At 39.0% G+C, this 26,232-nt stretch overlaps 1 protein-coding gene across 1 annotated transcript in view; it reads left to right on the top strand.

Annotated features, from left to right (window-relative positions):
• CREBL2 (cAMP responsive element binding protein like 2) overlaps positions 1-25,887 on the top strand; it is a 29,459-nt gene extending 3,572 nt beyond the window's left edge. Inside the window, exons 2-4 of the mRNA NM_001076088.1 lie at positions 18,562-18,759; positions 20,178-20,322; positions 22,842-25,887. Of these exons, the coding sequence (NP_001069556.1) occupies positions 18,562-18,759; positions 20,178-20,322; positions 22,842-22,846 (348 nt within the window). The 3' untranslated portion in view covers positions 22,847-25,887. The remainder of the gene's footprint in view (positions 1-18,561; positions 18,760-20,177; positions 20,323-22,841) is intronic.
• The last annotated feature ends 345 nt before the right edge of the window (positions 25,888-26,232 follow it).

Raw genomic sequence — 26,232 nt, 5'->3', positions numbered from 1 at the left:
ATGTATAATATATAATGCCCTATATGACATTTGCTGCTACTGCTGCTACTGCTAAGTCGCTTCAGTCGTGTCCGACTCTGTGAGACCCCATAGATGGCAGCCCACCAGGCTCCACCGTCCCTGGGATTCTCCAGGCAAGAACACTGGAGCGGGTTGCCATTGCCTTCTCCAATGCGTGAAAGTGAAGTCGCTCAGTCGTGTCCGACCCTCAGCGACCCCATGGACTGCAGCCTACCAGGCTCCTCCGTCCATGGGATTTTCCAGGCAAGAGTACTGGAGTGGGGTGCCATTGTCTTCTCCGATATGTTTAGGGCATCGATTTCCACTTGAGGGACTGGTGAGAAAGTCCCTCTCTGGCCTCAGAATACTGATATGAGCTGCTGTTCTTCTGCATACTTCCTTTCCACCTGAGCTCCGCACAATTATCTTAAAATGCCTTATACCTTCCTTACCCCTTATGTCTTTGTTCCATTCAGTTGTTCTGAGTAGTGCTGGTTCTCACAAAAATTTTTACTTGGCCAAAAAATCTCTTTGACATTCCCAGAACTCAGTTGGTAAGGAATCTGCCTGCAATGCAGGAAACCCAGTTTCGATCCCTGGGTCAGCAAGGTACCCTGGAGAAGTAAATGGCAACCTGCTCCAGTATTCTTGCCTGGAAAATCCCATGGATAGAGGAGACTGGTAGGCTGCAGTCCATGGGGTCACAAGAGTCAGATACGACGTAGTGAATAAACCAAACCAGAGCTGTCCTTTGGCCCCTAAAGTCCCTCCTCTTGGCCCCTTAGCCATCCTTTGCTACAGCTGGAACTGCCCTCTTTGGGCAGTGACAGAGCTCAGACACTTTCTACCTTTTCTGTCCTCCTGATCCATCCATGCTTTCAACAAGACCAAGGCAGAAGAGCCAGCTCCTTTGCCAAACTAGACAGCTTGTTAACATTTTAAATGTGCCCCCTTTTCCTGTCTAGGTCCCGTGTACATTGGGGTACCTCTGCAGATATCAGTTGAAATTGAAGTTTAAATAACCTTATTCAGAATGTTTTGTGCTTTAAGATTTTCACAAAAGTTTGTTCATTTATTCATTTCTCCATTCTTCATCAAACATTTGTTGGACACCTAATATGTACGAGACATTGTGCTAGACAGTAGAGATTCAGAGATGAGTAAGAGTTTATAATATTCTCAGGAACTGATGTTTCAGTGGACTAGATAAACATACAGAAAAATAACTACTGCGTGGTGAGGTGAGAAACGAGGGCAGTGACAGCAAAGTGCTTCGAGGGCACCCAGAATGGATGCCTGTCTGGGTCTGTCAGACATGGGTTCACACAGTAGGCATGAATCTGTCAGGAAGAATAGAAGTGCCCCAGAAAATGGGAAAGAGGGAACATCCTATACTAAAGCATATTGCACTGGAAAATAAGTATTTTGGTACAAGCTGGAGCAGGAGTTGGGAGATTTTCTGTAAAGGACCAGATAGTAAATATCTGTGGGCCATGTGATCTCTGTTGTAATTACTCAACTCTGCCATTGAAACGTGAAAGCAGCCATAGGCAGAACGTAATGAATGGGTGTGGCTGTATTCTGATAAAACTTTATTTCCCAAAACAGGCAGCTGGCTGACTTTAGTCGGCCAGGTGGGCTGAAGTTTGCTGATCCCTGAGCTGAGCATAAGGCACAAGTAGAGATGTGGGCAGAGACAAGGATGGAAAGATAACCAGGTGCCCGATCAGGATTTGCTTGGCAAGTTAAGCTAAGAAATTTGGGAAATCTGATTTCTACCACTTTCAAGCTATTATGATTTTGGACAGATTATTTTTTAAATTGAAGTATAGTTGATTTACAATAGTGCATTAGTTTCAGGTATACAGCAAAGTGATTCAGTTATATATATATATTTTCAGAGTATTTTCCATTATAGGTTATTATAAGATATTGCATATGGTTCCCTGTGCTATACAGTAAAGCCTTGTTGCTTATCTATTTTAATCTATCTGTAATGCAGGAGACCCCATTTCCATTACTAGGTCGAGAAGATCCACTGGAGAAGGAATAGGCTACCCACTCCAGTATTCCTGGGCTTCCCTGGTGGCTCAGATAGTAAAGAATCAGATGGCCCGCAATGTGGGAGACCTGGGTTTGATCCCTGGGTTGGGAAGATCCTCTGAAGGAGGGCATGGCAACGCGCTCTAGTATTCTTGCTTGGAGAATCCCCATGGACAGAGGAGCCTGGTAGGCTACAGTCCATGGGGTCACAGAGAGTTGGACATGACTGAACAACTAAACACAGTGTGTATCTATTAATCCCATAGTCCTAGTTTATCCCTACCCACCTCCCTTTTCCCTTTAGTAATCATAAATTTGTTTTCTGTCAGTGTGTCTTTTTTTTTTTTGTATATAGGCTAATTGGTATTATTTTTTAGATTCTACATTAAGTAATATAATACTTGTTTTTCTCTGACTTACTTCACTAAGTATAATATTCTCTAGGTCCATCCATGTTGCTGCAAATGGCAATATTTCTTTTATTTTTTATAACTAATATTCCATTATATATATATATATATATATATATACTATATATATATATATATATAACACACACATATATTCATTATACACACATACACACACAAACACACACACACTATATCTTCTTAAACCAATAGTCTGCTGAGGGGCACTTGAGTTATGTCCATGTCTTGGTTATGGACTTTCATAGTGCTGCTATGATCATTGGGATGCATGTATCTTTTTGAGTTAGAGTTTTCTTCTTTTCTGAATATATACCCAGGAATGGGGTTGCCGGATCATATGGTAGCTCTACTTTTGTTTTTAAGGAACCACCATAGTATTTTCCATAGTAACTGTACCAATTTACCTTCCCACCAACAGTGTCAGAGGGTTCCCTTTTTTCCTACACCCTCTCCAGTATTTGTTACTTGTAGACTTTTTGATGATAGCCATTCTGCCAGGTGTGAGGTAAGCACCTCATTGTGGTTTTGACTTGCATTGCTCTAACAATAAGCAACATTGAGCATCTTTTCATGTGCCTGTTGGCTATCTGTGTGTCCTTTAGGTCTTCAGCCCATTTATTGTTTACCTTTTGATACTGAGTTATGTGAACTGTTCCTATGTTTTGGATAGTAACCCCTTGTCATTTGCATTGTTAATAAGTATTATCTACCATTCTCAAGGTTGTCTTTTTTTTTTTTTTTGGTTTCCTTTGCTGTGCAAAAGCTCTAAAGTTTGATTAGTGCCATTTGTTTATTTTTGCTTTTATTTTGGGACACTTTTGCCTTGGGAGACTGATCAATGAAAATATTGCTATGATTTATGTTGAACAGATTATCAGAACTGTATTTCATTACCTATAAAATAGATGGGTTAACTTTATTGAGTTAGTGTAAGAGTTAAGAATGAAATGTTACATGTATTAGAAAAAAAAAAACATAGTGCATAAGGGGTTCAAAATAAATGCTTGTTCTGTGTGACTCCTCCTCACCAGCTTGGTTACACTGCTCACAAGAAAGACCTGAGCTGAAGACGATGCTGGAGACTGTTAGAATATAGGTGTATGCAGCATGCATAAAATCCTTGAAGGATGAAGAAGGTGGACAGGAGAGAGAGCTAGAGACAGAACCCTGGCAGACTATAAAATGATCAGAAGAGGTGGAGGAATAGGATTCAACAAACTGAAAAGAAGAGGTTAGTGATATAGGAGATCCACACACACACACACACAAAAAGGATTAGTATTCCATCTAAAGGAAGTAGGGAAAAAGTATCCACTGAATTTCAAAAATAGGAGGTGGTTTGTGAACCTAGCAAGAGAAGCTTCAACAGAGTGATGGTGCTGAAGCCGAAATGTAGTGGTTGAGGGAAAGTGGGTGGGAAGGAAGCAAAGAGAGTTGAATACAGTGTGCAGGCCGACTCAGATATACTGTAGGTTCACTTACAGACTATTGCAGTAAAGCGAATACCACAATACAGCAAGCCTCGTAAATTTTTTTGTTTCCCAATGAGTATAAAAGTTATGTCTACACTAGACGGTAGTCTGTGTAGTATAACAGTATAATGTTATTAAAGTATGCTATTAAAGTATGCTATTTAAGTATGCTAGTAGTAGTATGACAGTATGTTATTAAAGTATGCTATTTAAGTATACAATAGCATGATCTCTTTAAAAAAAAAAAAAAGTACATCATTGCTAAAAAATGCTAACCATCATCTGACAATGCCGAGTTGCCATAAACCTTCAATTTGTGAAAAAAAAAAAAAAAACGCAGTAAAGTGAAGCACAATGAAATGAGATATGTCTGCAGACCACTGTTACTGAGTCAGTCTATAATAGTTTTGGGGATTGCTAAAATATATGTATAATCGTATTACATTTAGCTTCAAACAGTTAACAGCAAGGGGAGGGGAGGATTAAGGGTTAGGAGAGGAGAGGCAGGGGTGAACACTCAGTCAGAAATGCCTGCTTTATCTTGTTTCTCCTCTGTTGACTAGAAAACCTGGCAGAGAGGTTAGCAGCAGGAAGATGGGATTAGACTTTCTCTCTTTCGGAAGAGCTGGTAAATAAAAGAGAAAAAGCCTGAACAACAGCTGTGAAGGAAGTTAAAGGAGCCTTAACCCCAAATGAAAGTGTAGCTGCTTGTTTTTTTTCTTTAAAGTGGTAAAGCGCAGTGTCTGGCCACAGTCATATGTGTCTTATTTTTCTTTAATTGATGGCAGATAAGGTTTCACTTTATGTTTTCAAAAGAAAAGTGAAACAGGCTTTCCTGCTATTTTCCTTCTTAGCTGGGGTTGATGCTACCACTTCATGTAAATACAGTAGTTCTTGTACACTTAACAACTTGAAACTTTGATGAGTTGCCTTAAGAATTAGAGCATTAGGATGGAAATAAGTGCAAGAGGGGTGGTAAAATAATAAGAGTTATTGATTGGTTTTTCAGATTTTATATCCCTTATGAGAGAGGTTTCGTTTTCTTTTTTCTCTTTTTTTAAAAAAAATTACAACTTTTATAGGCTGGTGGTAGTGGTGGTCATAGTAATACCAATTTAAATTAAATTGCGAAATATTGTTAATTTTTCTTTGCATTTATTCATTCAGTCATCAGTCTTTGAATAAATGTCTGTCTCTGGGCCAGATGCAATGGGGACTGGAGAAGAAATAGCACAGCTTCTGTGCCCGAGGTGCTCACATCGCCTGAAGGCAACAGAACTTAAATCTGTGAGGCCACTATAACATACAGTTCAGTGTGATATTGACTGTATGTTCCAGAAATATGGAGAAGAAAAGTAACATGTGGACAGAAGTGATTGTCAGCAAGAGCTTTGCAGAATGAGGGCCAGGGCTGACTGTAACCAAAGAAAGCTTAGTATTTGCGGGTTTGGATGGTGGGATGGGGGTGGGCGGTGTGAAGAGGGAACATTTAGAGAATTGGTGAGGACAAGTAGGAATTCAGGGGGCAGGGTGAGGTCCCTAAGGACACTGGCATGACTTGCTGGGGTAAATGAAAGAGAAAAATGGCTTGGTGAGTGGGAGCCTGGATGTAGCATGTTGAAGAATGGCCTCTAGAAAGATATATCCACGTGCTAGCCCCTGGAACCTGTGGATATCACCTTATATGGATAAAGAGGGAATACTAGATGGCCCCAAATGTGATTTAGGTAAGGATTTGAGAGGATGAGTGTACCTTGGATTCTCTGAATGAGCTGTAAATCCAGTGATAAATGTCCTCCTAAGAGTGAGGCCAAGGGCTATTTGAGAAACAGATGTGGAGGCAATGTGACCTCAGAGGCAGTGATTGGACTGATGTGGCCACAGATGAAGGAATGCTCATGGCCACCAGCGGCTCCTGCAAGCGGCAAAGGATGACTTCTCCCCTAGAGCCTCTAGAGGGAGTGCAGTCCTGCCAAGAACAGAGAGAATACATGTCTGTTGTTTTCAGCCACCAAGTTTGTGGTAATTGTTACAGCAGCCACAGGAAACTGGATTTGGTGACCTAGTAAGCAGAGCTGAGCCAGAGGTCTTTTCTTGAGCTGCAAAGAGACACAGCCTCAGTTCAGTTCAGTCTCTCAGTCGTGTCCAACTCTTTGTGACCCCATGAACAGCAGCACGCCAGGCCTTCCTGTCCATCACCAACTGCCGGAGTCCATCTAAACCCACGTCCATTGAGTCGGTGATGTTATCTAACCATCTCATCCTGTCGTCCACTTCTCCTCCTGCCTTCAATCTTTCCCAGCATCAGGGTCTCTTCAGATGAGTCAGCTCTTTGCATCAGGTGGCCAAAATATTGGAGTTTTAGGTTCACATCAGTCCTTCCAATGAACACCCAGGACTGATTTCCTTTAGGATGGACTGGTTGGATCTCCTTGCAGTCCAAGGGACTCTCAAGAGTCTTCTCCAACACCACAGTTCAAAAGCATCGATTCTTCGGCGCTCAGATTTCTTTATAGTCCAACTCTCACATCCATACATTACTACTGGAAAAACTATAGCCTTGACTAGACGGATTTTTGTTGACAAAGTAATGTCTCTGCTTTTTAATATGCTGTCTAGGTTGGTCATAACTTTCCTTCCAAGGAGTAAGCGTCTTTTAATTTCATGGCTGCAGTCACCATCTGCAGTGATATTGGAGCCCCAAAAAATAAAGTCTGACACTGTTTCCACCGTTTCCCCATCTATTTGCCATGAAGTGATGGGACCGGATGCCATGATCTTAATTTTTCTGAATGTTGAGCTTTAAGCCAACTTTTTCGCTCTCCTCTTTCACTTTCATCAAGAGGCTCTTTAGTTCCTCTTCACTTTCTGCCATAAGGGTGGTGTCATCTGCATACTCGAGGTTATTGATATTTCTCCCAGCAGTCTTGATTCCAGCTGTGCTTCTTCCAGCCCAGTGTTTCTCATGATGTACTCTGCTGCTGCTGCTGCTGCTAAGTCACTTCAGTCGTGTCTGACTCTGTGAGACCCCATAGACGGCAGCCCACTAGGCTCCCCCGTCCCTGGGATTCTCCAGGCAAGAACACTGGAGCGGGTTGCCATTTCCTTCTCCAATGCATGAAAGTGAAAAGTGAAAGTGAAGTCGCTCAGTGGTGTCCGACTCTTATCGACCCCATGGACTGCAGCCTACCAGGCTCCTCCGTCCATGGGATTTTCCAGGGAAGAGTACTGGAGTGGGGTGCCATTGCCTTCTCCAATGTACTCTGCATATAAGTTAAATAAGCAGAGTGACAATATACAGTCTTGATGTACTCCTTTTCCTATTTGGGACCAGTCTGTTGTTCCATATCCAGTTCTAACTGTTGCTTCCTGACCTGCATACAGGTTTCTCAAGAGGCAGGTCAGGTGGTCTGGTATTCCCATCTCTTTCAGAATTTTCCACAGTTTATTGTGATCCACACAGTCAAAGGCTTTGGTATAGTCAATAAAGCAGAAATAGATGTTTTTCTGGAACTCTCTTGCTTTTTCGATGATCCAGGGAATGTTGGCAATTTGATCTCTGATTCCTTTGCGTTTTCTAAAACCAGCTTGAACATCAGGAAGTTCACAGTTCATGTATTGCTGAAGCCTGGCTTGGAGAATTTTGAGCATTACTTTACTAGCGTGTGAGATGAGTGCAATTGTGCAGTAGTTTGAGCATTCTTTGGCATTGCCTTTCTTTGGGATTGGAATGAAAACTGACCTTTTCCAGTCCTGTGGCCACTGCTGAGTTTTCCAAATTTGCTGACATATTAAGTGCAGCACTTTCACAGCATCATCTTTCAGGATTTGAAATCGCTCAACTGGAATTCCATCACCTCCACTAGCTTTGTTTGTAGTGATACTTCCTAAGGCCCACTTGACTTCGCATTCCAGGATGTCTGGCTCTAGGTGAGTGATCACACCATCATGATTATTTGGGTCGTGAATATCTAGGGGCCCTTAAAGTTTATTCATTTCTGTAATGATTAGGTATTACTTTTTCACAATAAAGAAAAACACACTAAAGTTATTTTAATAAGTGGAAAAGAAAAGTTAATTTGGATGTTCTTTGTAAGATAGATTAACCAAGGAAGTTAAGGACAGACATGGAGACATGGAAGAGAGACCTGCCAGGAACCTGTGGTAATAGTCTGTAAGTAGGGTAGTGATGTAGGAGGAATAGAAAAGAAGAACTAAATCAGGGATTTTGTAAAGGAGTAAATTGGCATGACTTCAGTGAGTGGGCATGGAGAGTTGAGGGAAATTTCAAAGAAGCATAAAGTGAAAACATTTGTTACTTAATCTCCTCACCACTCCCCCCATCAAGTGACTAGTGAGTTGGAGTAAATGAATCTAGTCATTAAATGAGTGACTATTTAGCATTAATATAGCAGTGCGTATAAAGCATCTGTCAGTTTTAGTCTCTTCAGGGAATTAGGTGTTCAGGTTAATGAGTCCTACCTGGGAATCTAGAAGGGAAATAGTCATGCTTGATGATAGTCATCTTGTGACAAGCTGCTATGATGCTAATCAGGGGACTTGGGTTCTAGGCTTTGCTCTGATGTTGAAAATCTTTGAACTAAAATTAGGTCATCCATGCGATGGAACAAGATAGAAAGCCCAGAAATAAACCCATGCACCTATGGGTACCTTATTTTTGACAAAGGAGGGAAGAATATACAATGGGGCAAAGACAACCTCTTCAATAAATGGTGCTGGGAAAACTGGACTGCTACATGTTTAGAGCACTTCCTAACACCACACCGAAAGATAAACTCAAAATGGATTAAAGACCTAAATGTAAGACCAGAAACTATAGAACTCTTAGAAGAAAACAGGCAGAACACTAGATGACATAAACCAAAGCAAGATCCTCTATGACCCACCTCCTAGAGTAATGGAAATAAAAACAAAAGTAAACAAGTGGGACCTGATTAAACTTAAAAGCTTTTCCACAGCAAAGGAAACTATAGGCAAGGTGAAAGGACAACCCTCAGAGTGGGAGAAAATAATAGCAAATGAAACAACTGACAACGGATTGATTTCCAAAATATACAAGCAGCTCTTACAACTCAATACCAGAAAAACAAACAGCCCAATCAAAAAGTGGGGAAAAGACCTAACAGACATTTCTCCAAAGAAGACATACAGATGGCTAACGAACACATGAAAAGATGCTCAATATTGCTCATTATTAGAAAAACGCAAATCAAAACTACAATGAGATATCACCTCACACTGGTCAGAATGGCCATCATCAAAAAGTCTACAAACAATAAATGCTGGAGAGGGTGTGGAGAAAAGGGAACGCTCTTGCCCTGTTGGTGGGAATGTAAATTGATACAGCCACTATGAAAGACGGTATGGAGATTCCTTAAAAAACTAGGAATAAAACTACCATATGACCCAGCAATCCCACTCCTAGGCATATACCCTGAGGAAACCAAAATTGAAAAAGACACATGTACCCAGTGTTCACTGAAGCACTGTTTACGATAGCTAGAACACGGAAGCAACCTAGATGTCCATCGACAGATGAATGGATAAAGGAGTTGTGGTACATATACACAAGGGAACATTACTCAGCCATAAAAGGGAACACCTTTGAGTCAGTTCTAATGAGGTGGATGAACTTAGAACCTATCATACAGAGTAAGTGAGTCAGAAAGAGAAAGTTAAATGTTGTATTCTAATGCATATATATGGAATCTAGAAAAGTGGTACTGAAGAATTTACTTACAGGGCAGCAGTGGAGAAGCAGACATAGAGAACAGACTTACAGACACGGAGAGAGGGGAGGAGAGGGTGAGATGTGTGGAAAGAGTAACATGGAAACTTACATTACCATGTGTAATACAGATAGCCAACGGGAATTTGCTGTGTGGCTCAGGAACTCAACAGGGGCTCTGTATCAACCTAGAGGGGTGGGATGGGGAGGGAGATGGTAGGGAAGTTCAAAGGGAGGGGATATATGTATACCTATGGCTGATCAGGTTGAGGTTTGACAGAAAACAAAGTTCTGTAAAGCAATTATCCTTCAATAAAAAATAAAAACATTGGGTCATCCATGAAATAGATCACCGTGTGTGTTGTGTGTGTGCCTGCATGCGCTCACACATGCACGCATGCATGTGCATCTCCTTACCAGCAGCATCTCTGTGTATTCTGATATCTTGCCCTTTATAATGTTATTATATGTCTGCTGCATTTCACAAGTCAAAATACATTAAAGGTAAGGACCCTATCTTCTTGTATTAACATTTCTAGAGTTTGACAGTGTTTGGGGCAAAGTGAGTGTTCAATAAATGGTTGTTGAATAAATAAATGAATTTTCCCCACCTTGACTGAAAAAGGTGAGGATAACAGTTTTCCCCTCCAGTGGTGTGAAATAATGTGAGCTGCCATGTGGAGGGTTAGGGTTAGGGCTTGTCGGCAGAGAGAATGAGTGCTGTCTCCCTGCACACCCTGAGTTGGCTCTGAATTTGTTTTTGTGTTTGTTCTGAAAACACTGAAAGTAAAATGATACAAAAATCTTTGGAATAGGACTTCCTCTGGACACTGGAGTCTTTCTTTTTTGAAGAAGCCCCTGAAGGACTTAAACCTAAATCATGCCTCCTCTTTCCACGGAAATTAAACCCACTGACTGGGGAGCCGGTCGGAGAAGGCAGTGGCACCCCACTCCAGTACTCTTGCCTGGAAAATCCCATGGACGGAAGAGCCCAGTAGGCTACGGTCCATGGCGTCACTAGGAGTCGGACACGACTGAGTGACTCCACTTTCACTTTTCATTTTCATGCATTGGAGAAGGAAATGGCAACCCACTCCAGTGTTCTTGCCTGGAGAATCCCAGGGACAGGGAAGCCTGGTGGGCTGCCGTCTCTGGGGTCTCACAGAGTCAGACACGACTGAAGTGACTTAGTAGCAGCAACAGCAGCAGCAGCATGCTCAAACCTTCCACCCCCGTCATGTTTTTTTCCTCCTCATCTGCTTGTGTCTCTGTGGCACCTTCATTTTTCCTTTGCTGCTGTTTTCTGTTCTCTAAGGTTCATGTCATTTTTAAAAATAGCCCATACTATAAAATTCATCCTTTACAAATATACAATTTTGTGATTTTTTTTTAGTGTATTTATTCAGAGTTTGCAGTGATCACCACTGTCTATTGATAATTCTAGAACATTTTCATCACCCCCAAAAGAATCCCTTATAAATAAACTGAGGTATATCCATATAATGGAGGAAGTTACTCATATTATTTAGTGATTAAAAAGAAGCACATTATTAAGCTCCAAAAAGGTGTGAAGGAACTTAAATGCATATTGCTAAGTGAAAGAAGCCAGTTTGAGTAAGGTTACATACTACAAACTGTACGACTCCACTACATGACATTCTGGAAAAGGCGAAGCTATAGAGATAGTAATAAAAGTCAGTGCTTGCCAAGGTTTCAGGGTGAGGGGGGAGGAATAGGTAGAGTGCAGGAGGTTTTCGGACAGTGGAAATACTCTGTATGATACTGCAGTGGCAGATGGGTTTGTCAGAACCCACAGAATTATACAACAGAGAGTGAACTCTCAAGTAAACTATGGTCTTTACTTATTAATACCAACATGAGGCTCATCAGTTGTAACAAATGTACCATGCTAATGCAGGATGTTAATAGAGGAGACTGTGTGGGCAGAGAGAGAGGATATATGGAACTCTCTGTACTTTCTGCTGAATTTTCTTGTAAACCTAAAACAGATCTTAAAAACAATCTATTCATTTAAAAAACAAACAACAAGCCCTTTAGCAGTCACTCCCTATTCTCTCCCTCCCCTTCTCAGCCCTAAGCAACCACTGATATGCTTTCTGTTGCTGTACATTGCCTGCTCTAGACAGTCTGTATAAATGGAATCATACACCCTTTTGTATTTCCACTTCTTTCTCTTGGCATGTTTTCAAGGTTCAGTCATGTTTTACCGTGTATCAGCACTTCATTCCCTTGTATGGCTGAACAATGTTCCACTGTTTGGATCCACCATATTTTGTTACCCATTCATCAACCTTTGCACATTTGGTTGGTTTCCATTTTTTACCCATCATGAATAATGAATGGTGCCCTGAACATCTGCGTACAATTTCTTATGTGGATGTATGTTTTCATTTCTTTTGGAGATAAAACAAGACATAGAATTTCTGAGTCATATGGTAATTCTGTGTTTAATATTTTGGAGGAACTGGCAAACTGTTTTCCAAAGTGGCCGCCATTTTCCATTCCCATCAACCATGTATGAAGCTTCCATTCCTCCACATCTGTACCAATACTTGTTCTGGGCTGTCTTTTTGATTACACAGCAGCAGCAGCCATCCTAGTGGGTTTAAAGAGGTATCTCATGATTTTGATTCACATTTCCCTAATGACGTTAAGCATTTTTTCATATGTTTATTGGCATATGTCTTTGGAGAACTGTCTGTTCAAATATTCTGCCCACATTCTAATTGGATTATTTATCTTTTTACTGTTGAGTGTGAGTGTTATATTCTGGGTATGTCTCTTATGTGATTTACAGTTCTTTTCCATTGATCTCTATGTCTGTCCTTGTGCCAGTACCACACTATCTTTATTCCTATTGCTTTCTAATAAGTTTTGAAATCAGAAAGTGGGAGTCCTCTGCCTTTGTTCTTTTAAAAGATTGCTTTGGCTATTTTGGGTCCATTGTATTTCCATATGAATTTTAGGATTATCTTGTCAATTTATGCAAAAAGTCATCTGGAATTTTGATAGAAATTGTGTTGAATCTGTAGCTCAGTTTGGGGAGTACTCATCTTAACAGTATTAAGTCTACCAACCCATTAACAGGGAATGTCTTTTTATTATATCTTATTTAATTTCTTACAGTGATTTTTGTATACAAGTTTTGCAGTTCTTTCATTAAATTTATTCCTAAATATTTTATTATTTTTGATACTATTCTAAATGGAATGTTTCCATAATTTCATTTTCAGCTTGTTCATTGTGTATAGAAACACAACTGATATTTTTATCTTGATCTTGTATCTTGCAACTTTGTTCAACTCATGAGTTCTAATAGTTTTTTTGCAGATTCCTTAGAATTTTCTGTATATAAGATCATATCATCCTCAAATAGAAATTTTCCTTTATAATCTGAATGCCTTCTTTCTTTTTCTTGATTGCTGTGGCTAGAACCTCCAACACAATGTTGAATAGACATGACTGGAGAGGACAGAATCCTTGTTTTGTTTCTGATCTTTGGAGAAAGATTTCAGTCTTTCACCTCTACATGATGTTGGCTGTGGGTGTTTGTTTCATAGATGCTCTTTACCAGGTTGAAGTTCCCTTCTATTCCTAGTTTTTTGAAGGTTTGCTTTTTTAAATAATATAAGGGTGTTGTATTTGTCAAGTGCTTTTACTGAGTCTGTTGAGATGAACATGTAATTTTTGTCTTTTCTCCTATTGATATGGTATATTACACTAATTGATTTTTGGTTGTTAAACCAACCTTTATTCCTGGGATAAATCATCCAGTTATGGTATATAATCCTCTTTATATGCTGTTAGATTTAGTTTGCTAGTATTTTATTGAAGATTTTTCCATCTATATTCTTAAGACATGTTGGTCTATAGTTTTCTTATATCTTGGTTTTTTGTTATCAGGCTAATTTTGGCTCATTGAATGAACTTGGTATGTTCTTTCCTCTTGTTTTTTTGGAAGGGTTTGTAAAGAATTAGTGTTAATTCTTTAAAATGCTTGGTTAATTTACCAATGAAGTCACCTGGACCTGGACTTTTCTTTATGGGAAATTTTTTGATTACTCTTTCAGTCTCTTTATTTGTCATAAGTCTTTTTAGATTTTTTTATTCCTTCTTGAGTCACTCTTGCTACTTTTTATCTTTCTAGAAATTTGTCCATTTCAACTAGGTTATCTGGTTTTTTGGCATACAATTTTTCATAGTCCTCTCTTGTAATCATTTTTACTTTGGTAAAGGTAATAGTGATGTCTTTTCTTTCAGTTTTGAGTTTAGGGTTTTGAACATTTTCTCTTGTTCGATCAGTCTAGCTAAAGGTTTGTCAATTTTGTTGGTCTTTTTGAAGCACCAGCTTTTGGTTTGATTGTTTTTTCATTCTCTGTTTTATTTATATCTACTCTGATTTTATTATTTCTTTCCATCAACTTGTTTTCAGTTTAATTTGCTCTTTTTTTCTAGTTTCTTAGGGTAAAAAGTTAGGTTATTGCCTTTAAAATCTTTCTTAATTTAGGTGTTTGTAGCTACTTCTGAGCACTGCTTTAGCTGTATCTTAAAAGTTTTGGTATGTTGTATTTTCCTGTTCATTCATCTCAAAGTATTTTTCTGATTTCCCTTGTGATCTCTTCTATGACTCATTGGTTACTTAGGAATGTCTTCTGTGGGTTTTTTAAAATTTTTATTTATTTTTTAATATATTTTTTTGGCTGCGTGGCATGTGGGATGTTAGTTCCCTAATCAGGGATCAGACCTGCACGCCCTGCATTGTAAATGTGAAGTCTTAACCACTGGACCGCCAGGGAAGTCTGTCTTTTGTGTTTTATCTGTCATATTTATTAAACATTTATTGTGAACTCATTGTGAAACCCTAGGTGGTAAAGAATGCTCAGTGGTAAAGAATCCGCCTGCCAATGCAGGCAACACAAGAGATGTGGGCTCAGTCTCTGAGCCAGGAAGATCCCCTGGAGAAGGGAATGGCAACCCACTCCTGTATCCTTGCCTGGAAAATTCCATGGACAGAGGAGCCTGGCGGTACAGTCTGTGAGGTTGCAAAGAGTCAGACATGACTGAGCGCATGCAACACAAAACTGAAATCTAACATCCCTAATATCCTGCCTTTGTTAAATAAGTTTGCTGTGCAGAGCAAGAAAAAGCATTGGCTAGCAGGTTGCTTTTCTTAATGCTGGGTGTTAGGGACACAGGCCTTGTGAGTGTTTCCCCTAGGACCTTCTGTCCTGAGCTAACAAATATGTCTTGGGGAGGAAAAGGAGGTAAAATGGATGGTGGATAAAGTACACTGTTTTAAAAACAGCTGTTTAAACTTTTGTGTGGTCCTGTGTTAGTAGAAGTAAAATTAGAACAGGAAAAAAAGTTAAATTGGAGAGTTATTTTAATAGTTTTCTTTGGAGTCGGTGTTGTGCACAAATTAGTACTTTTATTTAGCCACATTAATGTGCTTCCTCAGAGAATGAGAGTATGTGGTTGTCTTTGAATTTATGAAAATTTTAAGAAGCATTAATAAGAATAACTTTTGTTTCAGACATATTTAAGGAATTCGTGGGGTTGATTTCAGTTTTAGTTCCTGGTTCCTCATTTCTAATTAACTTCCCTTATCCATCCCCCAAGGTTTATGGCGTATGAAATACGTAAAGTTCAGTTGTTAAGGCAACTATTATACTAACCTGCGTTTGTATGATGATAATCCCCTCCTTTTTTAAACAAAGTGCTTTCATACATTATTTTACTTAAGATTTACAATAATCCTGTGATGTGCTTGACTCTCTTGAAAACTGGTACATTAATCAGATTTTAGCTGGCACCAAAAGCCAAAATTTCAGTTTATTACTGACTGAGGAAAAATTAAGCTAGAGAAGTGGTGGTTATGTGGTCTTAAATGTAATTTTACAGATGATGTAAAGTACAGGAACCCTAGATTTATTTACTCTGCCTTTCTAATTAAAAAAAAAAAGGAAATAGTTGCAATGTAAATATTTTACTTCCGTGAAAACTAAACAAAGGGTTATACCTTTTGTTTGATTTTTATGACTACACTAAGTTTGTGTAAAAAAAATCAGTGAAGTTTGTGCAGTACACTATGTCCTTCTGACTTCTCAAAGGTGCCATTCCTGAATTCCATTCCTGAATTAATTAATTAAAAACAGCAATATATGAAGATACTGGTTTGTAATGGTGTGTGATTGATGACTCATTTTACTATATAAAGAATAGATGTGATTACCGTTTATTTCACTAAGGACATGGGTTTAGGCTATAAATATATTGCTTTTTGGGAGAAGGCAATGGCGACCCACTCCAGTACTCTTGCCTAGAAAATCCCATGGACGGAGGAGCCTGGTGGGCTGCAGTCCATGGGGCCGCTAAGAGTTGGACACGACTGAGCAAATTCACGTTCACTTTTCACTTTAATGCACTGGAGAAGGAAATGGCAACCCACTCCAGTGTTCTTGCCTGGAGAATCCCAGGGACGGGGGAGCCTGGTGGGCTGCCGTCTCTGAGGTCGCACAGAGTTGGACACAACTGAAGTAACTTAGCAGCATATTGCTTTTTAAAAACTATCAATAGCAAATATACTATGTTTTATTGAAGGGTGATTTCAAAATACTTCATTAAAATTGCACAGTTGATAAGCATAATTTAAAATTTAGCCCATAGTAATACTTGGATCAGCTAGTTACCCAGCAATTGCTAATTGTATACTTAACTGTGAAGAAAAGTTCCCAGGCGTGTATATTATTATACTGAAATTTAAAAAACGTGATGATACAGAATAGGAAAGCTTTAAAAGACCAGTTTTTGAAAAGTTCAAACTAATTTGGGAGTAGCACTGAAGCAGTTAGCTTTGAAGATGGTGGTAGAAAGGAAAGATTTTTTTTCCAAGAGCCTCGGAGTATTCAGTCTCATTTCAGAGCCACTCTATAAAATGCTGGATGCAATGGTTAGCTGTCATATTGTGACACAGGATTTGGTAAATGTAGCCGACTCACATATGAAATTTGGTTTTCCTGATCTCACCATGATACTAAGCAATGATCTGATCTTTACAAGGTACTGGGCATTGTTGGTGTATAGTATTAATGGTGATTTCAAGCATACAAACAAATCAGAGTTTTAATATCCAAATGAAGATTGATCCTTTAAGTTTTGTTACCTAGTTAAGACTTCTACATTTAGTTCAATGATTTGCCAGTGTTTGAGTTTTTCATCTTCTCTTTTAAAATTGCCTTTAAAGCGTCTGCCTGCAATTGCGGGAGACCTGGTTTCGATCCCTGGGTCGGGAAGATCCCCTGGAGAAGGCAATGGCAACCCACTCCAGTATTCTTGCCTGGAGAATCCCATGGATGGAGGAGCCTGGTGGGCTACAGTGCATGGGGTCGCAAAGAGTTGGACACAACTGAGCGACTTAACTTTAACTTTTAAAGCCTCAGTAATATCCCTTTCAGTATACTGAAGTTGTAACATTTTTATTCTTTGAGGGTAATCTTCAGAAAGAACTAGACATCATTTGTAACCTCATTGGATGAACAAAGTGGACAATCAGATTGCTTGGGGATTTAAAGAATAATGTATTACTTGAAAGTAATATGGTGTATTGTGTTGTGGCCTATAAGAAACTGGCTCCAAAAGCAGCTTTCAAGAAAGGTTATTCATTGGAGTAAATGTACCCCTTTCAAAGTGACTCCTTTAAAGGAAATTCATTTGATGTATAAGTTCAGGTTCATGTATTTTAAAATTCATTACCTTTATCTCATAGTTATATCTTGTGTAAGAACTTGGGGAAACTCCAAAGCTAAACAATGAAGAAGATTAGATTACTTTGCCAGTCACCAAAAAACCATGCCTGTGCAGGTAACTGAACAGCAGGGGTATTGAGAGGATGTCTGTGACACCAGTGGGAGCAGGCAGAATCTCCTGAGACAGTCCCAGGGGCAGGAGAGAATTATCCCGAAAATGTCAGGGTCTTCCCGTGTGTTCCTTTGGGCTCAACAAATTTGAAGAGGGAATTGAGAGCCAAATTGCTTAGGATACGTACTTATTTATATATACACCCAATTTTAAATAGAAATTTTATATTTTTCTAATTATAAATACTGAAAATAATTAAAAATACAGATGAGAAAGAAGCTTTTTCTAATCACACCTATTGGAAAAGTCCTCACTGACCTTTGGTTAAGATCCTTTCTTCTATGTGTTGTTTTGTGAGATTGAGATCATACTGAACTTACACTTTTCAATACTGATTTTTATTTACTTATGACTTTCTTAATAAAAATAATTTGTGAACAAAATGTGTAATGGCAGTTTCTTGTTATCCAGCTGCTTATGGTTCATAAAGTGTACTATGAATGTGTTCTTGGTTGCTCAGTCGTGTCCGACTCTTTGCAACCCCATGGACTATAGCCTGCCAGGCTCCTCTGTCCATGGGAATTCTTCAGGCAAGAATACTGAAGTGGGTTGCCTTGCCCTCCTCCAGGGGATCGTCCAAACCCAGAGATCGAACCCACATCTCCCACATTGCTGGTGGATTCTTTACTGTCTGTGCCACCAGAGAAACCCAAAGTTGACTATAAAGCTATGTAAAGTTTATTATGAAAAAAAGTTTAGTAGAAATAATGAACACTTACACTGTTTCTTCCCTATTCTTGGTGTGAAAAGTATCAGAAAAAAATATGAAGCAAAGAATCATAAGGCATGTGATGGGATCGTGCTTTCTTAGTTCCGTGGGCTCTATTTATTTATTTGTAAATGTTTTCCTTGCTAATATGCAGCCACAGTCACTTTCCTAGACTCAGAACTAAGGAAAAAAAATGACTACTACTTTCTCTTGCTGAAGGTGGTTGGAGGTAAAGTGAAGAAGCCCGGCAAACGTGGTCGAAAGCCAGCCAAAATTGACTTGAAGGCAAAACTCGAGAGGAGCCGGCAGAGTGCAAGAGAATGCCGGGCCAGGAAAAAACTGCGGTATCAGTATTTGGAAGAATTGGTATCCAGTCGGGAAAGAGCCATTTGTGCTCTTAGAGAGGAACTGGAAATGGTAAGAAAGCCTGTCAGTAAATGTACGAAACAGTCAACCTAAATTGTATTAAAACCTGAAGATACGAGTTTTCAGCTATACAGTTGATGAACATGAGAGAGAATATTTATTTGTTAGAGAGAACGTAGGGAAATACTCATTTTTCATACGTTCTTGGTGGGAGTAGAAAGTGACTATTTCACTAAGGGATTATTTACGATATGAGACAAAAAGGAGAATAACCCAAATGCTCAACAGTCAGGGATTGGTTAAATAAATCATACTACATTCATATATTGGACTACTTTGTAGCCATGAAAATCACAGTGCACATATGTATGTACTGATATGGAAAGACACAACATATTGCTAAGTGGAAAAAGCAGTATAACAATATGTAACAATATGCATTGTACGATACTATTAGGCCTGCTTTTATTCATTCATTCAGATTTCAAGAGAATAGAAACCTCGATAGTACTGTAAGCTCAGGGGAGGAGGTGATAGGTTGGAAGAGAGAAAGATGTAGCTAACATGATCATTAACATGGGGACAGGCTGCCCCAGCTTTTTAGAAGGTCAGGTTGGGGCATGGCGAGAGTCCAGATGCACACTATTCAGGAGACTTTTTTTTTAATATGCTGAATTTAACTTATAAATTATTTTTTTACCTCCTGCAGTGTAAGCCACTGGAGGACTTAATCTTTGGATTGATTAATCTTTTATACCCCCAAAGTCTATAGTATACACTTTGGTAGAAAGTAGATGTTTAGTGAATATTTATGAACTAGAGAAAGGAAATTACAAAGTTACTTACTTTAGGAGTGGAAATAATAATGTGACAGTCAGCACAAAGAGATGAATTTTGATGTGTGGCACTCTACTGCTGCTGCTGCTGCTAAGTCACATCAGTCGTGTCCGACTCTGTGCAACCCCATAGACGGCAGCCCAAGAGGTTCCTCTGTCCCTGGGATTCTCCAGTTAAATTTGGCAAGAATACTGGAGTGGGTTGCCATTTCCTTCTCCAATGCATGAAAGTGAAAAGTGAAAGTGAAGTCGCTCAGTCATGCCCAACTCTTAGCAACCCCGTGGACTTCGGCCTACCAGGCTCCTCCGTCCATGGGATTCTCCAGGCAAGAGTACTGGAGTGGGATGCCATTGCCTTCTCCCGTGGCACTCCACAGGGAGGTGGTATTTTAGCCAGAGGGGCCTTTTACATCTGAGCAGTACTCCAGCACATCACAAGGAAATTCAGTGGTAGTTTTTCACCCTCCTTTCTGAAGATAGCAGGCCTCATCCATGTCCTAGGTCATGAATAGGAATACAGTAGAAGGTGGGGTTGCCAGCAGCCAGTTTGACCTCTAGTTATGGGAGTTGTTCTGTCTAGGATTTTCTACCTGACTAGTAGAATTTTACTCAATTATATTTTACATATTTCAGTACAAGCAGTGGTGCATGGCAATGGACCAAGGTAAAATCCCTTCTGAAATAAAGGCCCTACTCACTGGAGAAGAGCAGAGCAAATCTCAGCAGAACTCAAGCAGGCACATGAAAGCTGGGAAGACAGACGCTAACAGCAACTCCTGTGAGTACGGTACATGGAAGAGTTTATCTTCAGAGGAGTGACTCAAAATAGGCTTTCTGTTGACCGCTTCCCTTGCTGTGTTTTCAAATAAAATAAAATGGCGATGTCATTTGTAATACACTGGTAACCAAGTGAAATTGCATTATATTCTAAATATTGAAATGTGTTATACATGGGGTCTATAAAGAGCAGCTGATAAATTCATGGCAATTTTAAAAAGTAGAGTTCGTCGATAAATGAGAGTGTACCATTCTAGTAGTTGTCATTATTATTATTGGCCTCACTGCACAGCTTGTGGGATAATAGTTCCCCAATCAGAGATTGAACCCAGGCCCACAGCAGTGAAAATGCCAAGTTTGAACCACTGGACCACCAGGGAATCCCCTAGTTATTGTTAATAATAACAATACCTTTTATTTTGATTTTGATTTACAAAGTACTTTCACTTATATTTATCTTAATTATTTCCTCCAATCACTGTGTTAAGTATAATTGTACTTTTTACTTTATAGATAAAGAAATAGTACAGGAGCTTGGTAAGGTGCCCAGGGTCACACAGCTGTAGGTAGAACCTGTCCTCACCTAGCTCAGGCTCTATATATTTCAGTAGCCCATCACCATAAGGATTTTTTTTTAGTTAGGGAGAAATTCACATAACATAAAATTAATCATTCTAAAGTAACAATTGAGAGGCATTTGGGATTTTCACACTGTTGTACAGCAACCACCTCTGTCTATTTAGAAAACATTGTATCACCGCAAAAGAAAACTCTAAACTCATTAGTGGTTACTCTATCACCCTCCCTCCAGGTCCTGGTAACTATGAATCTGCATTCTGTCTCTGTGGATTTACCTGTTCTTGGATATTCTGTATAAATGGACTCATAAGTGTGTGACTTTTTTGTGTCTGGCTTCTTGAATGAGCTAGCATAATGTTTTCAAGGTTCATCCACTTTGTAGCATGTATCAGTATCTCATTCCATTTTATGACTGCATAATATTCTCTTATACATGTATACCACAATTTATTTATCCATTTATCCATTGATGGATATTTGTTTCTACCTTTGGCTGTTGCAAACAGTGTTACTATAAACATGCGTGTATAAGTATACATTTGAGTGCCGGTTTTCAATTGTTTTGGGTGTATACCAGAAGTGGAATTGCCGGGTCATATGGTAATTATGTATTTTTTAGAAGAACTACAAATTATTTCCCACAGCAGCTGAAATGTTTTACATTACCACCACAGTATATGAAGTTTCCCATTTCTCTGCATCTTGCCAACACTTTTTATTTTCCATTTTTGAAAAATGTAGCCTTCCTGGTGAAGTGGCATCTGATTGTGGTTTTGATTTCCATTTTTCCTTAATGATGCTGAGCAACTTTTCATGTGCTTGCTGGCCATTTGTATATCTTTGAAAAAAGCGTCTGTGTATGTCCCTTGCCCATGTTTTAATTGAGTTGTTCTTCATTTTGTTGTTGAGTTGTAAGAATTCTTTATATATTCTGGATTCTAGACCTTTATCAGATATATGATTACAGATATTTCTCCTATACTATAGGTTGTCTTTTCACTTTCTTGATAAGTGTCCTTTGGTGCACAAAAGACTTTAATTTTGAGGAAGTCCATTTTATCTATTTTTAATTTTGTTGTTCATGCTTTGGGTACCCTATCTAACAATTCACTGTGAAATCCAAGGTCGTGAAAATTTGCCCCAACGTTTTCTTCTAAGAGCTTTATGCTTTTAGGTCTTACATATCATTGATCTATTGAGTTAATATTTCTATGTGGTATAAGATAGAAGTCCAGCTTAATTCTTTTGCATGTGAAGATAACAGTTGTCTCAGCACCATTTGTTGATGAGGCTGTATTTTAGAATGAAGGTGTCATGTGTTGATTTGTTCATCATTGTGATTGTTTTTTATAAGGAAATGTTATAAATTTTTTATCCTTTAAAAAAATTGTTACGAAGAGACTCTCTGGTGGCTCACTGGTAAAGAATCTGAGACACAAGTTCAATCCCTGATCTGAGAAGATCCCACATACTGTGGAGTAACTTAGCCTCTGGGCTATAACTGTTGAGCCTGTGCACTGGAGCCCAGGACCCGCAATTGCTAAAGCCTGACCTCCCTAGAGCCCATGCTCCCCAGGAGCAGCTACCATAACGAGACTCTTGTGCACTGCAACAAACAGTAGCCCCTGCTCACCGCAACTAGAGAAAAGCCCGCACAGTAACACGGACCCAGCATAGCCAAAAATAAATACATAAATAAAATTATTTTTAGAATTTTTTATGAAATTGAAGGATTGGCTTTTTGATCACTTTTATTATATGAAGTAATATTTGCCTTAATCTAAATGGAATTAATGGGAAAAAAGCAACTCAGTTCAGTTTTCTTTCAGTCTATATTTAAAAATAGTCTTCCTGTAGATACTAAATTTTAAAAATGCGTATTAAAACAGATTAACCAAACCTCTTTAAAAACATTCTTACATTAGTAACTTTACTTTTCAGGGTGAAGATCATATAAAATGATGAGTCAGTGACTGAAGCCAATATTCTGACCCTATGGAGGATGAATAGGCAAGATTGTGCTTCTTGGCTCCATTTACTACCTACTGCTCAGTCATCTCTGTAAATCTGCAGTTTCTACCAAAATGTGTGATCATAGATCTCAAAGAATTTTGCTTTGATTTTCAACACTTAGAAAATTTACAGACATTCAGACTCGTTCTGGTTGGTATTGCCATGTTGCGATGCTTGAAAGCACAAGAAAAGAAAGAGTGAGTGAAGATTGTATTTTTGCACCTCAACTCCACATTGCTTTACTGGTTAATTTATATTCTTTCCATGTACTTCATGTAATTGTATTTGTATGTGTGTTTGGGTGTCATTTCCTTTCATGTTCTTGATTGCCCTACAAAGAGAAACCAAATGGGCTGATGACTAACTACTAAGTCCTCAGCCTTTTATGGACCTAATCTGATTTCTTTATATTTACTTGAGTCATGTTTATTTTCTGCATGAACCATGATTTCTCCTGTGAGCCATTCCAGCATAAGCTGTGAATATATAGTAACAAATATATACACTTCTATTTTTGTAATCCATAATGATATGCCTGTTTTAAATAATGTACACATTAACAAAATCCATCAAGAAAGTCCTTAAGATAGCTTCTATTTAAAACTTTAATTGCTGTCTTTTCAAACTGTATTTATACAAGTTTATTAGGGCCTGATCCATACTTGGAGAATAATCAGTCAAACTTTTTATTTTGAAATAAGAAATAACCTGTTAGGCATTTCAGCAGCATATATCATCTTGACAACCCAGAGTATGTATGTATGTGTGCGTTTCTATTGTATGTGTTTCTGTATGTATATGGGGGAGGGCAGGAGTGAATGTTCACACACATTTCGTTGTGTAGTCAACTAATTAGGAGAATTGTTCTAAAGACAGTGGGATGAAATTAGCTGCTGAGATGGGAGTTTCTGCCTCAGGAGATCCGGAACCAAATGAGGGACACATTGCTGGTGGGTCAAATGGCTTTAGCTATAACCAGAACACTTAGTTTCTTCCCTGACTTGAGTTTCCTTATGAATGTATTCTGAGCCAGAGAGAAATACACTGCGGCTGTGCCTCCGGTTGGGCCCTGGCCCTGCCTCCGCTCCGGAGTGAAGCACTGGAGCCAGAGTCTTACCCAGCACCGCCAGTCAGGGGGCCCGGTGGGAGGGGCGAGGGCAGAGGCGTTTTCTCCAATTCCCATCACAGCTGCCTTTGCTTTCTTCCTGGCTACCAAGTGGAATGATGGTTGAGGAATCACACTCATATGATACACTCAGACCTGGGAATCTTTTGACGTCCCCACTGAGACACTTTAACACTCTCTCTTTTCTTTCGCGTAGTTAAAAAAGGAGGTTGTGGTCTCCGTTGCTGCTAAATTGTAATTGTTCTTTGCTCTGAGGAAGCAAACATTTGGTTTCCAAATATAATGTGTTTTGTCACAAACTAGTTTAGGAGGAGGCATTCTAGTCTAGCTTGTCTGTGAGGCGGAACATGAGACGGACCACGTAGTTTCAGGTGACAAGGTACTTCCGTCCCTTCTCTGAGGCCATGCGTTGGAATTAAGTGCCTCCCTGAGTTCCTAAAGTGCTCTCGTGCGTAGGTCCCAGACTCAGATCCCAAGTCCAGTCCTTTGTGACAGCTGATAAACCACTAGCCCAGTCTGCTGGGTCTCTCTGTTCTGGAGGACTAGGGGTTTAAGAGTATTTAATGTCTTTTTTGGATCATAAATATAGATAGATTGTTAATATTCAGGACTTGAGAATTTAAATGTTTTAAATACAGTGTTCAGATTGTAATGGGTTATGTTTTTGCCATCTGGTCTATTCAAATGTATATTTTTATTTTGCAAAACAACCCAAGATTTAACTCTGTTGCTTTGTTCAGTACCTTTTGAATTCCCCAGAAGAGTTGTTTTCAAAGCAAACATTCCAAATGAATGTGGCTCTTCTATGGAATGTCTCCATTGTGCTCCAAGTGTTTCTTCTCTGGTTGTGATTTTAAATCACTGGCTCCTTTAAGCTGTTCCCCTGCTGCCCTTTACAAGAAAGAGCACTGACTTTGTCCTCAGGTAGAGGATGTGTAATTTTGGGTGAAAGTAAATTATAATTTATTTGAGTTTATTCTGAAACCGGTCTATTTGGTATCTTGCAGTAGATCAAACCAAGAGAAAGTTCATTGGTCTTAAATAAGAAAGCTCCAATTGCTTTGGGTTCTGTGCAGGCTGCACACCTGGGCCCCCTGAAGCACGTTAATAAACGTCGCTGATGAAGACAGCTGGAGCATTTCTCGCCCCATTCCAGTTAGGGGGCAGCAAGCTGAAATCCTGGCATCTCTTACTTACCTGTAAGGACAACAGACACACAGAAAGAGAACAAAAGAGGGGGGAGTCAGTGAACTCAGGCCTCTCTGAGTAGACAGAGCACTTTTCCTTTTTCCCAAAGGAAGGTAAGGAGGGAGATATATTTATGTATTTAGGCCAGTCATATTCTGTCATTAATTTAGCACAGACCTGCTGTGTATTAGAGCAACTGAGTATAACATGGAATAAGTTTGACTAGGTCAAATTTTAGCATATAGTTGACATTCTTAAATTTTTTTCTATTTTATCTAAAATCTTTCTAATATATCTGAATCAGAATCTTATCTTGCTGCAGCAAATTCATATCACTCTTTACCAGCTAATTGACAGTATTTATGAGCATCACCATTTAGCATTTTATCATCTTTGAATTGTAATAGGCTTGATTTGACTCATTATAAAAAGTATAGATTTAAACTGGGCTCACCTTTAGTTAAAGGCTAATAAAAATGAAAAACATAAATGTGATATATCAGAAAATCAGTTGCATATTATCAATTACATTTTTAGTTTTAAAAGAGAGGAAATTTAATTCTAAACCACATGGTATTTGGGGGCATTGAAGGAATCCTTCTTTTTCTGAAGAGCATTGTACAATTATATTTTTATGAAAAATAAAATATCTTCACCACAGCTATCTCAGGTTGTCTGTTTCATAGTACTGGGGTGTATCTGTATAAGCAGAGTAAAAAGAGATTTAGGCAGAACTGGTCTTGAATCCATTTTCTGAGTCACCTTGAATTATTTAATCTCTCAGACTGTTTCCTCATCTGTAAAAAAGGGGAAGGATGATTTTCCAGAGTTAATTTGATAGGCTAAATAGAGTTATGAGAAACTGCTTCTTTAGTAAAGAACTACATTAAGTGTGCCTGGGTTTGACTGTTGTTAAAATGTCATTCGTTAAAGATAAACATTTAATGGACTAGAATCTAAATATGTAGTGTTGTAGGTATTATGTTTCTGAAGCCTTTTTAGTTA

This window comes from Bos taurus, chromosome 5, assembly GCF_002263795.3.
Source record: "Bos taurus isolate L1 Dominette 01449 registration number 42190680 breed Hereford chromosome 5, ARS-UCD2.0, whole genome shotgun sequence".
In the NCBI taxonomy this organism is placed as follows: domain Eukaryota; kingdom Metazoa; phylum Chordata; class Mammalia; order Artiodactyla; family Bovidae; genus Bos; species Bos taurus.
Note: the sequence above shows the minus strand (reverse complement) of the source record. Positions and strands in the feature narration are given on the sequence as shown.